We start from the raw sequence: 13,881 nt of genomic DNA, 5'->3' as shown, positions 1-13,881 counted from the left end.
TCTGTTGATTTGAGACCCAACACAACTTATGGTTCATTGCCTTAGAGAGGGAAAAAAAAACCTCACCTTGGTAAAAAAAATGCTCCACAATGGCTTGAAAGAGCAACATTTACCAATGCAACAGTGACAACCATTGCATTATGTGAAACTTGCAAAAAATGATAAACGAGGAAGAAAATGTTGTAGCCAAATGGAAAACCCACCTTAGTAAACAACATTACTGTGAAGAGAAGCAATGGAAAATTATTAATGAGGAAGCAAATGTTGTAGCCAAATGAAAAACATAGAAATATAAAGTACATGATTTAATGAAGTTACATTCGCAAACAACATCACTACGAAGAGGAGCAAAAAGCACGAAGCCACCTTTGGCGAGCATTCCTTCAACTAAAGGCTTGCAAATACAAAACAAACCCAAACATGATTTGTTGTCTATTAAAATGAACACTCTCAATAAGAAACGTCTCATTTGTGGAACGGTGGTGAGCAAAATAAGTGAGGTTTTACGACATTCAATGCTCAAATGCATTGAAAGTTGTCACCGTCTAAAACAAGTAATTAGGAAGGGGGAAAAGAAATGACACATTAAATGTGAGGAAGTGGACATTTATGGTGGCACTTTGCCTATTTGCCATATGACATAGAAAACACATACCACTCCCTTGCCACATAATGATTAAGGGTGGTCCCACAATCGATCACCCATCCAAACAAGCAACTAATTTGACCTATCATCGTTATGCATGTGGCAAATTGCATTCACATGAGCAAAATGGAGTTTTTTGAGTCCATAAAATTTTCAAGTTGGCAAACAAGTTTTTACTATTTTATTATCATTGTGACACTCACATGGACCCTCAAAATTAGATTGGACTCTACCCTAATGTTCTAAATTTCAATTTGGATAAAACAAGATGAGCGAAAAACCCAAAACCCTATTAGTCCGTTCTCCAACAAACCCTACGGGCTAGTAAACCTCCCAACAAGAAGAAAACACTTAGAGCTCCTTTCCCTCCAACTTTCGTCCCATTGGGCGACCCTGCGGTAATATTTAGACCGTTGGATCAAATCACTTAAATATCTCACTGTAAGCTACACATTGTGCCTTTTTCTTCTCTGAATTCAAACAAACTTGGGCATTTTCAAAAGATTCGCATGTTCTAGCGCTGAAAAAATCCTTCAAAGCTTCTCCTGGTAAAACCCATAAATGCACGGATTGTAGACTGTAGAATTTTTATTTTTTGTAGACTGTAGAATTCTTATTTTTAACAAAAATTTGGAAAAAAAAATGTTTGCATTTTGTTTCCAAGTATTCGATTGCTTTTGGACTGGGAATACGCGTTATTTATGCTATCCCAAAAGGGTGTTTTTGAATGTATGTTGTAAACCGATTAAACCCTTTTCGAGAAATCAGTATCTTGTGTTTTCTTTGAACATATATTTTATTTGTTGTTAGAGTCCTTGACATGGTGAAATTAATTATTGGGTGTTTGAATATATATTAAGTTCAAACAGCTAAACGCTTAATATGATTGAGGATGTAATTTCTATAACATGATGCACAGGTCCTGTGGATTTGAAGCATTTTCGGGAGTTTTGTTGATTTTTTCATATTTTTAAGGGAACATGTGCTTGAAGTGATAAATTAAACGGTTTAATATATTTTCAATCCAATTATCTGATAAACTACTTAATTTAGTTCAGTAGATAATGTCTAAAATTTTTTGTACAATGGGGCTATGCAATGTGTATGTATCCATGTATGCATTTGTGTTACCAACAGTAGCTGGTTAGATATTTTAAGGACCTACGGGTTACAGTGGGGCTATGCAATGTGTATGTATCCATGAATGCATTTGTGTTAACCTGGAATAATCCTTGGTTAACCGTATCCTGAGGCTGGGGTCCTGCTGGTTTGATCTGGCCGTTTGCTTTTTTCAATATCCTAGACTCTTTTGGGAAAACCCAATAATTTTTGAAAATTAGGCACAGGTTTTGCTCCTAGTTTTTCAAAAGGCCTACCCTCTTCGCATATGAAGTCTAAATTTTTCACTTATACCTCATTTTTTCAAAATTTCATTCCAGAATCAAATTGTTTCGTAATACAGGTGAATAGCAAATTAGGGCACAGCTCAGGCATCGCTGACTTTAGTTTTCCACATTAGGTCTGATCTTCAGGCTGACATTAAAAGAGGTAAGACTCTAAAGGGCTTCTCATTTCCAAGTTCAAGTTGTTTAATTCTGTTGGGTTAGGGATAAGATTTTAAAGTTTAAACTATAAAGCTTTTAAATTGAAATTTTAATTTTGAGTTCAAATCTTAATAGTTAGGGTTTATAATTAACTCTAATGATATGGTTAAACCCTAGCCATTAAGGTTTAAATTTTTAAACTTCAAATCTTTAAGTCAAATGTTTCATTGTAAAACATAGAACTCCTATTTTTAAAATAACCCTGAGATACAATCTTGAACTAATTTGGGGTCAGTGCTAGGATTTTTTTAAAATCTAAAGTTTGATGTTAAAAATTTCTGAAGTTACTAACCCTAGAAACTGTTTATAACTGTAGGGCTAGGTTATTTTTTTTTTCGTCCAATCCTTAGTTCTAACTCTAATCCTAAACTTTTTTTTTGTTTTAAAGTTGCTGGTTAGAAATTTGTAATTTTTACTTCCAATTTTGCATAAACCTAGACTTTTTTCCTAACTCTAACTATTTTTTAGTTTATGTTTATGGGTAATAACTTAATAGTCTTTCTTTCTAAAACTGAAGTTTCCTATGCATTTATTTAAGATTCAAGTTGATAATGTCATGAGAGGAATATTTTTCTTGGGCCTATTGAAAATCCATGCTTAATTCACATAAAGCTAAAATGCTATTTTTGTGGGAATGGAGGGACAAGGGCATTTAGCCATCTCAAGTTGTATTTAACTATTATGATCCTAATATGAAATAGGAATATATAATATATACTTAGTAATATATCATGTTAGGATCATAACATCAACAAAGTTGCTAGTGAATGATGTGAAAGTTTGAAGAATTAGTTGATGTGTCCCAACAAGCCTTATTGTTTCTTGGTGCATTTCTAGAAAGAAAGGTAAACAAGGCAAGGGTGATTATTGACACTTACGTTGGAGTGAGTGGGGCCTTTGGAATGGGTAGGAACTTCCATATAATCATGTTGATATTTCTACACCATCTCACACAAAACCACCTAACCTTGATGGGGGCAATGTGAATGTTTTTTGCATCTTGTACCACACTTGGAGCCCAACCACCAATGAAGAGAACTAGATGGAAGAAGAATGTCGATGCACTAGCTAGAAATGTAATAGCTGATTTCTATTATTATTCCAACACTGCATTCAATGTTGCATGGTGTCCCTATTGGCAAGCAATGATTGATGCTGTTTCTATTGCAGGTCGTGGCTTCAAAGAGCCATCATACAAGAGCCCCAGAGTTGATTTGTTGAAAGACACTATGCAAAATTTTAGTGATGTACTTGCTAAGAGTTATAAGGGCAAGAAAAGGTAGGTTCTATAATGTCAAATGGGTGCTTTGATAAGATACGCTGATCAACTTCTTTGTGGACTCCAAGAGTGGCATCGCCCTCCTCCAATTTGTGGATACATTTGATAGAGTTAAATTAGTGCAGATGCTTCTGGTCGAGGTTGGGCTACAACGTGTGGTTCATTTTATCATAGATAATGTAGCTTTCATGGAGAAATACTCTACATTGTTTTGGAGATTGTGCACATCATGTTGTCTTGATTGACAAGATATTGGTAGCCTCCCATAGGTTAAATTTGCAATAGAGAGGGAGAGATCTATCACTAAGTTCATATATATTCACGACGAGATATTGGTAGCCTTCCATAGGTTAAATCTGCAATAGAGAGGGAAAGATCTATCACTAAGTTCATATATATTCACGCTAATGTGAGTGAAATGATGAGATCCTTTACCGAGGGAAAAGGGCTTGTTCAACCAGGTGTGACTAGATTTGCACTCTCTTGTACTGAAGAATCTATGTGCACAGAAGATGAACTCTGAAACATATGTTTGTTTCATTGGATCAGGTTGAGTCCTCTAGCTTTTCCAATCACACATATGGTACCACCTTTGTACTCCTTGGTTTTTATTTGTTGTGGATAGATGCCCATGAAATTGTGTAGATCTAAGAGTTTGTGGTTGAATTTCTGAGATTGATTGATGGGGAAAAATCCCCCACGGGATTTTTTTTGAGGCCTTATATGGTCAAAATGAGGCAAGAAGGTCCAGAATGAATAATGGTCAGAATAGGTAGTTGAGAGATTATTGATGTTAGATGGGATCAACAAATGCATTGTTACTTTCATGTTGCTGGATACTGTCATTGACACATTCAAAGATGATGTAGAGGTGACACAAAGCCTATTTAAATAAATTACAATTTTTTTGTCTGATGCAAACGATTGACAAGCAGCTATTGCAGGGGTGCATATGTTTTTTTTGACATTAATGTTGTAAACTCAAGGAAGACATCAAAACTGGATATTAAATTTTAATCCAATGATTTGCAATCAAGTTTCAGCATTTATCATTTTGTTTAGTGAAAACATGAAATACTTGATGAATTTATTAATAAATTTTGCTTTTGTAACTAATAATCTCATAACAATGATGGGACTACTTTGGCAGAGAAACTAAATTGCTTTAGTGGATGGTAATAAGTATTCTAAGCCAACCATACAGCTCTTCATTCTTGGAGTGCATTTGAACATGCCCAAAAAACACAACCACCTGAGCTAACAATGGATGAATAATTTGGCATTCACTCACCACAGCCTTTCTCTTCAGATTAAGAAAATTTAAGGTTAGAAACGTAGAAGTTACTAAGTTAACTATTAAATATTGCTAAAATTTAATAAAGTTTAATCTAACTTTCCTATTTTACATTCTAAGAACTTTAAGTTCAAACAATTTGAATTTCTAACATACATTAATAGGCAACAATTTATACCTTGCAAATATTAGGTAGGTTTGAAGATGATCAACCAATCGATATCAACAAGAGAGGTTCCAAATTAGAATGGATCACCACCCAATCGCCAATGAAGAGCCATCATTTGACGATGAGGATTTGGCCATCTTGAGTGAGGCATTTGGTGATCAAGACTGTAGTTGAAGGGATGAGAACCATGATGCAAGGGTATCTACTTTACATTCTGTAGTCTAAGAGCCTCATAAGTTGTGTTTTTTAGTTTGTCCTCCTAAGAATTTGTAAGTAATTGGCAACATTAAATATTTATGCTTTATGTTTGTTAACGTTTCTATGAACCATATTTTGCATTAATTAACAATAATAATTGTTTCTTCTCTTCTGTATTTTTGGGAATATTTCAACAATTTTCAATTTTCTTGGGTTTTCTGGTTTTATACCCAAGTAATTGAATTTCATTTACACTTTCAGTTTGCTGTGTCAATGTTGGATAAGTGGAACGCTACCATGTATATATGTATTTTTTATATGTATATAGGTTTATAAATATAGACATTCCGACATAAACAAATAATTAAATAAATAAATAGAAATGCCAAATACTTAATTTGAGTGATTAGATAATGTCCAGGAAACATTTCACAGGTTCTAATGGTTTCAGGCTTTTTTTTAGGTGGATTGTTGCTTGATGTTATATTTTCGAAGTAAACTATTTCTTTTGATACCAGTATTTTTGTGAACAAATTCCTTGCCTTTGGTAGCTGAGGTTTTATAATATGGAGTTTTGACCTGGGTTCACTTGAAATTCAGTTTCCCAATGGTTGAGGCTTTTGGATTGTTGAATTTAGAGAGTTTATAGCGAGCACATAGGATAAACAGGGAACCATACGAGAGGTTTTCTATATGGAGAGAGAGGCATGTAGGTAATTGCCTACAAATGGTTGTATAGGTTCTCTGAGTCTCAGAGATTTTTTCCTTTAATTGGTAAGTTTTGGTGAGATTTCTATTCTTTTGGGAATAAGGCAACAATTTTTTTGATTTTAGTAGCTCATGTCTGGGTATGGGGTTCCTGCCAAGGGTTCTTGAGAATGCAATGTCTCAACTCCTGAGGCTGTGGATTGCTGAACATGATTATTCATTTTCTATTTCTTCCTGGTTACTTTTATTTCATTTATTTGGGAATTCAATTTGCCAACGATCAAAGGTGGTTGGTGGTGAATGTAGAGAGCTTATAGAGACTACGTAATCTAAACAGGATCCGCTAAGAGCAATATTTTTAATGTGCTAATTCTTTCTGATTATCGTTGAAGAGACCATGTTTTGTTATGATGTGCATTGTTTTTGCTTCAGTGTTCTTCAAGGAATCTACATCTATCTTCATCTTCTCTTATTGGTTACTGCTGAATATACCGAATTCTGTCAGTAGGTACTTTGTTTTTCTTTCAGTTTGGTTCTTGAAGGATCTTGCATCTTTTTTCCATGATTCTGTATGAACCTCATTATTTAGTAAGCATTCAAGTGCATCTATTTTATTAATGTTGTGCACTGGTTCTATTTTTGCTGCTCATGATGCTTTAGCTTGAACTGACTTCATATGCTAAAGAAGCTTGGTAGAGCGTTTTTTCTTATTGTGCTATTTATTTCTGATTACTGTTTGAAGATTCAAGTTTTCTATGTATTTTGTCTAAGTTACCAGGGTTGCCCTTGGACCCCCCTGGTACCGGTCCTGGTTCGAACGGGTTCCTGGTTCGGGTTCGGTTCGGACTGGGTTAGACCAGGGTTCGAAAAACCCAGAGCTGGTTCGTCCCTGGTCGAACCCAGTTCGAACCCGGGTGGCTGGGTGGCCCAAAAAAGCAAATTATATGCAAAATTTAATTTTTTTTTGAATTCTGCCTGCTAAAAAGTGAAACTTATACCCTAAAAGTGATTTCTAAAACATTATATTCACTCATTTCACCTCATTTGTGTTGCAAACAAAAGTTTTGTGAGAGCAGGTTGAAAAAAGGGTGAACAAAATTTGGTATCATTTTGTTGAAAGTGTTATGAGAGCAGGTTGAGAGCAAGGATTAAACTTTATATTGAGAGCAGGTTGAAGAAAGGATTAAACTTTATATTGTTGAAAGTTGAAACAATGATACTTGAATATTTTGTCATTTTGATATTAAACTTGATGTATATGATGTTATTATGGTATCATCATGATGCTCTGATTACAAGCTTATGTTTGTTTTGTTGTTTATATGATGCTGTGTGACATGCAAATTTTAATTCATGCTTATAGGCTTTAATATATATATTTATATAAAATTTACATGTTTTTGTACTAACGAAGCCAAACCCCTTTTCAAAATTTTGCCGTACCGGCGTACCGGGTTCTTCGAACCCGAACCCGAACCGGTAACTTAGTTAATAATTTTGTCTTTCCTTGAGTTTGGTTTATGAAAGATCTTGCAACTTATTTCCATACTTTTGTCTGGGAATTGTATCAGTAAACGTTGAAATTCATTTATTTTCCTCTAGGATTTTGTCCTTGTTCCATTTCACATGTTCATGATGCTTTTTTGTGTTTTAGGGCCCGTTTGATATGATGAATCATGTAGATTTAAATGAGATTTTTTTTTTCTAAGAAAATAGATAGTGGATACTTGTTTATAGTAATTACTGGGTGTTTTATTAGCTTTGATTTCTTGTGGGTCTTGCCTCGCAGGAAATGTGTTCACCTAGGCCCAGGTGTTGTGTATGGAGCTGGAACAGAAAAATGGAGTTGATCATGGATCTTTCATTTTAAAGATGAGCTTGAGTTCTGATAGTGAGACTGAGCTTGATAAACAGCCTGAAAATGGAGCAGAGTATCAGTACGAGATTAACAAGCAAATGATGAATGATACTGATGTTATGGTGAACAATGAACCTAAAGTTAGAATGGGGAATGAATCTAAAATTTTCCTGCAGAATGAACCTGAAATTGGTAATTGTAGCCATGATATCTCTTTTAAATCGAAGGCAAAACGGAAAAATTCTTATCACTGCATAAAGCAAAGAGAAAACTGGGGATGGAGAGAGGAAATTGCTATTGTTTCTGCTGTACGAGATTGTGTTAATTGTCACTTCGATGGTGTGAAATCTGCAACAAGTGCATTAACTTTTAGTAAATACACAAGATTTTGGACTGAGGTGCAAAAGAAATTTAATGCTGAGACTGGAAATTGTATTTGCTCAGAGTGTGTTAATCGCACATTCAATGCTTTGAGGATAAGGTACTATTACTATCATAGACGCATTAACAGGAAACAATTAAATCCATATGAGGTTGAGCTTTTTGGTATACTCAAGGAGTTGTTTGGGAATGGGAAGAAACGGAGATCTGAAATTTGCAGAACTGCCAAAAAGTCCTCAGCAAATGAAAATGAGGGGTTATGTGTTAAGAGAGCAAAGTGGAGTGGTATAGATGAAATTCTTTTTGCTTCTGTTGTACGAGATGGGTTAAGTCATGGCTTAAATGATATGAACTCTGGAAAGAATGTAACATGTTTTAAGACACACAGAGAGTTTTGGGACGAAGTAACAAAGACATTGCGAGAGAAGACAGGGAAGTCTGCATCACCATTTCAGGTTTTACAAAAGTTTAGAAACTTAAGGGCAAAGTTAATGACCAAAAAGCAAAATAAAACTTTAAGTCAGCATGATGAGCATGTCTTGGGCTTACTTGAGCAAGTGTACAGCTACAATGGGGTACCAAAAATGGGCATTTATGAATCTCCTATTTCAGATGCAAAAGAAGTGTCCATTGACCATAAAATGTCTACAGAAAAGAAATCATTGCAATCCACATGCATGCCTCATGATCCTGACCTTTTTTGTGGTTATGAGCTGAGAGATCGAAATAAAACAATGAAGGTTATGTTAAAGCCAAATACAAAAAGTTCTTTTGAAAAATCTCCAAGGCAAGGATCTAATAGGATTTGCTTACGAAGTGGTGGAAATGAAGGTGGAATGCAATTGAGAGCAAGATTTTCAGCTGTAAAGCCCCTGGCAAAACATGCCAAGCAACCAAAGAAACAGAATTCAGACCTTAGTTGTGATAAAGAAGAAAACTACAAAGCAAACTACAAAGCAGATTCTTTACCTGCCTTCTCTTGTAATAAGAGAATAAAACGAGGTGTTAAGGAAGGATTGGAGCCAAAAGATGAAATTTCTATTGCTAATGCTGTACGAGATGGTATGAATTGTGGCATAGGTGGTCTGAAATCTGCAAGAGATGCAATGTCTTTCAGAACACATGAAGGATTTTGGATTGAAATGAACAGAAAGTTTAATGAGGAGACAGGAAAATGTACATCAGCGTATGAGCTATTTCAAGCATTTAGGAGCTCAAAATACAAATACTTGAATAGTAAGCGGAGCCTCATCCATGAATTGAGCCAGCATGATGAGGAGCTCTTCAGTATACTAGAAGAAGTATTCAGCAAGGACAAGAAACATGGAATAGGTCTCTCGGGAACTCAGCTTTTTGATGCAAATAGCAAACTATCTTGGGCACCGCCTTCAGGGAATCAAGTTGAAAAGCTCTATAGACAAAATGGAGCTTCCACTGAACAGAGTCCTGAACATAGGAATGATGTTAATCAAGACAACCAGACTTTTAAGGATCTGTCAAGTCACTTGTTGGTGTCTGCAGAGAAGGAAGAAGGATCTAGTCCTAATTTTTTGAAAACAGCCAACCCTCTGCCTATGATATCTCCTGGAGATGTCTTATGTCAAAATGGTACGAGAGAAGCAACATTTTTAGCTTCAGTTAAACATGGTGTGGAAAACCCTGATGCGATGATGGACACAAGAAGCGTTAAAGATAAATTTAGAAGACCAAATGAACAAGCTGAAATACGTCTTGAATGCAGGAATGCTATTAATCAAGACAATCAAACTCATAAGGAGCTGCCTTGTCAAGTGCCACTGTCTTCTGATGGATCTACAGGTGTGGAAACCCAACATCAAAAGGAAGAACAATCTCATCTCAATGTCTTGAATGCATTTGATCTTCCCTTGCCTTTAGCTTCTTTTAGAGATCCCTTGCATTGTGGTAAAACAAAAGCAACATTCTCAGATCCACTTAAGCATGGCGTGAAAAATCTTGATGTGCTAAAGGAGACTGAAAATATTGGAGGTGGATGCAAAATGCTAGATGATGGAGCTCACACCATGCTAAATGAAATTGTTGAAGAATGTATGCAGGATCCACAGAACATGACTTTCATGTCAGAAGGCAAGAATAAGCAATCAAACAGAGAGCAATTGGTTACTGGCTGCAGTTTAAATGGGAACAAAGTCCTTGAAGATGTATCTTGTCATGGAAATGGTTATACAGAGATTGTAAAGCGTCTTGAATGGAAATCCAGGAAACTACAACTCATGCAGGAGCTGTATAAGATTGAGCAACTGGAGGTCGAGGATCGAATTCGTCAAGCCAAGCTGAAAGCTTCCCCTGGAAATCCTTGAAATGGTGCTAGTGATAGGGTTGCTCTAGGCATATGGAAATCATGCAAATTGTAGTTATGTGGAAATGGCAAAATGTAAGTCTGCTCTTTCCAATGGAGAATGATATTGATGCTTAATTGAGTCAAATTTTCATGTTTTTGGTGGTAGCTTAATGACGAAGATATCATAATATGTATGCCTTGACTTGGGATAGTAAAGAAACTTTGAATATATTTATTTCTTAGTTAAAGGTTTTCTTGAGGTCCCGCTCGATTGTTTTGTTTATTAATGCAAGCTGGTTGAAGGCAGCAATAGCTGAACTTGCTCAAAATTTTCCCACAGATTTGATTTTTGAGGAGATTTTCAGGTATGACAGGAGGAAGCCACTATTCTGAATATTGAAGATAGTGTTGAGACTTGGCAACAACTTGCGAGTCTGAGTCTGAGTCTGGCTTGGTGAGTCTGCAGCCTCAGCTTGCAGACTTGGCTGAATATGAAAAAATCAGAAAATCAACTTGAAATTAAAAAAGAAAACACTAAAAACAATTTTTTTAAATTGAAGATTAAAAACATTTTTGTATACATATTGCTGGGTCTGTGCTAAAGTGTTGGGTGTAAAATTGAATTTGAAGCAAAATAAGGTTTGCTTAGTTCAAGTCGAGTTTCAAGTCAAGTCTAAAATCCAGAAAATTTACTTGAAATTTTTGAAAAAAAACCATTAACAATATATATATATATTGCAAATTGCGGAGTTTTGCTTGCCGAATCTTAGTCTGAGGCAAAAAATGGTTTTTGCTGAGACTGAGTCTCAACACTAGGTTTGGACAGAAATATTCTGAGCAAGCTAATTTTGCTGTAATAAAAACGTTAATCTCATACTTATATGAGCTTCCGACACCCTATTTTTTTTTGCCTCAATTAATTTCCTCATATGTGATCACCATAGCAAAAATCCACCAATGTCAAAAAATAATCAAGTTTCTCTGTCTCAGCCATTTTCTTTTGGCTGAACATGTAAATCGTTGATTTTGTTTTTAAAGTAAGAATTGTATATGCCATTATTTATCGCAATTTCTGAGTATTCTATTCACCTGAATTTATTTCACATTTTTTAAGACTTGGTATAGATTTCTTTTTATTTGAGCATTGCTGTTATGGATTTGATGTTTGCTTTAGGCAGAAATACCTTATTATTTTATAGTTAGTGATCTGAGTAACCTTGGTACAGTTAAAAATAACAGGGACATTTCCTAACACGGCAAATAGTAAACCTCAAATTCATATTCTTAGAGCCATAAAAATGTAAAACTCAAGAAGGATATTGTAGAAAAAGGGTTAGCTATATAGCATATGCTGGGAGGCTATTTATAAACTTAATGATGACAAATGTTTTCGTAAGAGCACACATTTGCTAAAGCTCTTCTAGATAAATTGTGTAGACTATTTTTCCAACTTCTCTTTGATAATGAGTTAGGCTACTCACCCTAAATATTGAACAAAACTTCCTACGTAAGATTTCTAATCCATAAGGATTTGGAAAAGGCTAAGAATGATTGGCATGTTGAATTTAGAGGATGATTGTAGAGCTCTACTCTCTGTTTGCCTTTGAGGTCGTGATCTTTCTATTATAGTTCCAGTATTCTTGTTCTACATCATTTGTGGGTTTTTCATTTTCTTTTGGTGGATTTGTTTTGTTTTGGTTCCTTAACGGTTCATAGTTTTGGGTTGCCTACTGGTAGTTAATGAAGTTCATTTCTTTCAAGGCGGACTAGATTTAATTCGTGCCATTTGATGTTCTTTTAGATCAACAACCTTTGCAATATTTTGGAGCATTTCAGAATGCTAGGGCAAAGTGTTGAAGTTGACAATGCGAGTGTTTGGTGGGTGGCACCTCGTAGGTAGGCAAAGAACAATCAAGAAAGGTTACACTGTAGGGCAAAGGGTTGAAGTTGCCAACACAAGTGTTTGGTGGGTGGAGCCTTGTAGATAGGCAAAGAACAATAAAGATAAGGTTGCACCATTGATTCAATGTTTAGAAGACTACAAGGTGGCATCTTGTGGATTATGAATGTCGTCAGCACAACTTAATGCTATCATGCTATTGACTAGAACAATACAGTTGGGAATTCATGGTAGGTCCTTGGTAGCTTTTGAAAAGATTTAAAGAAGAAAAGCCAATGATGTCACAAAAGATGTGGTTGATGGTATGATGAAAGAATAAGAATCCAGTCAACTACTGAGGGGGGGGAAGGGGGGGTGAATCAGTAGATAGAAAAATTGATACTAACTTCACCAATCTCAAAATCAATCTCTCAAAGTAAACTTAGAACTATCAATGCAATATCACTATCAAGATAAACCGGTTGATTGTTACAACAAACTAGTAGTAAACAACTTCAAACTCATAAACATTCAAATGCTTTTACTTACATCAGTAAAACTTCATTTTGCAATGCTTCCGGTTATCATGACTTATCAAAGTGGATTAAGTATTTAAACAAATCAACTATAAGAACATAACCACAAAAACATACACCACTTGACATAATAATTTTTGACGTGGAAACCCAAATGGAAAAAACCATGGTGAGATGAGACTTACAAGATAACTATCTGAACTCTTTTGAAGTTCGCCCTGTTAGGAGCCTAGCCTGTTAAAGCTTTACAAAAGTCTTGTTAAGAACAAATCCTGTTAGGGACCACCCGGTTAAGGGATTGACTATAATGTCTTGTTAGAAGCAATACCCTGTAAGGAGTAACCTCGGTAGTAGAGGATTTGAAAATCCAATCTAATGGATCACCTTGTTAGAGGATTTGAACAACACCAAGCTTGTTAGAGCTTACCCGATTAGGGTATTTCAATTCTGCTGTAATTGTTAGAAAACAATAGGAGTTTGCTGATCTGTTTGAATAACACTACACTTGCTTGATTAGATCCTTTTCATGCTCCTATCCGCCTTTACTCAAACTGCAGATACATCATCCGGTTCGACAACCACACACTCAACTGATCTTTGCCAACTCAGAAACTAAACAACTCATTGACCTTATAAACAAATCAATTAGGTTGGTAACACAACAAAAACTAATTTTCTCATAGAGATTACAAATAAGTCGGTTCAAGTATGACCATTGGATTACATAGCAATCTCTGTACATCAATCCAGAAAACCTCAACCGCTCCTTGATCACCGCTTCATCGAACTTAGTAACTCATCACGCGCTTTGCATTACATGTAATATACTTGCTCATTCCCTAGACAAAAACCTTTTCAACAATGCGCCAAAATCATTTGAAATTCTCTTCATACAATAATCATATGTGTCATAATCATTACCGCTCATCATCAGATCATAAACCAATATAACCAATTCATCAAACTTAATCGGTTAGGGATTATCAAAACAACAGGTAGGGTTTACCGG

The 13,881-nt window shown here is 35.4% G+C and overlaps 1 protein-coding gene across 5 annotated transcripts; it reads left to right on the top strand.

The window, feature by feature from the left end:
* The first annotated feature begins 879 nt into the window (after positions 1-879).
* LOC131068619 (uncharacterized) lies at positions 880-10,699 on the top strand. 5 transcript variants are annotated; one of them, XR_009112046.2, is made up of 2 exons: positions 880-1,194; positions 3,421-7,099. XR_009112046.2 is itself a non-coding variant. In XM_058003852.2 (2 exons), exon 2 carries the CDS (start codon positions 7,720-7,722, stop codon positions 10,474-10,476), a length of 2,757 nt encoding a protein of 918 aa, XP_057859835.2. In that variant the 5' UTR covers positions 933-1,087; positions 7,688-7,719; the 3' UTR covers positions 10,477-10,699. The 5 variants fall into 5 exon arrangements, 4 of the variants coding, with proteins under 4 accessions (XP_057859835.2, XP_057859834.2, XP_057859836.2 ...); XM_058003852.2 differs by lacking the exon at positions 3,421-7,099 and adding an exon at positions 7,688-10,699 and having other exon boundaries at positions 933-1,087; XM_058003851.2 differs by lacking the exon at positions 3,421-7,099 and adding an exon at positions 7,688-10,699 and having other exon boundaries at positions 933-1,194.
* Positions 10,700-13,881: the final 3,182 nt, after the last annotated feature.

This window comes from Cryptomeria japonica, chromosome 3, assembly GCF_030272615.1.
Source record: "Cryptomeria japonica chromosome 3, Sugi_1.0, whole genome shotgun sequence".
Classification (NCBI taxonomy): domain Eukaryota; kingdom Viridiplantae; phylum Streptophyta; class Pinopsida; order Cupressales; family Cupressaceae; genus Cryptomeria; species Cryptomeria japonica.
The sequence above is the reverse complement of the archived record's forward strand: the minus strand, read 5'-3'. Positions and strand labels throughout refer to the sequence as shown.

Excerpts from the sequence above, each read along its gene's own strand:
- LOC131068619 (XM_058003852.2), top strand. The coding sequence starts at position 7,720 with ATGGAGCTGGAACAGAAAAATGGAGTTGATCATGGATCTTTCATTTTA.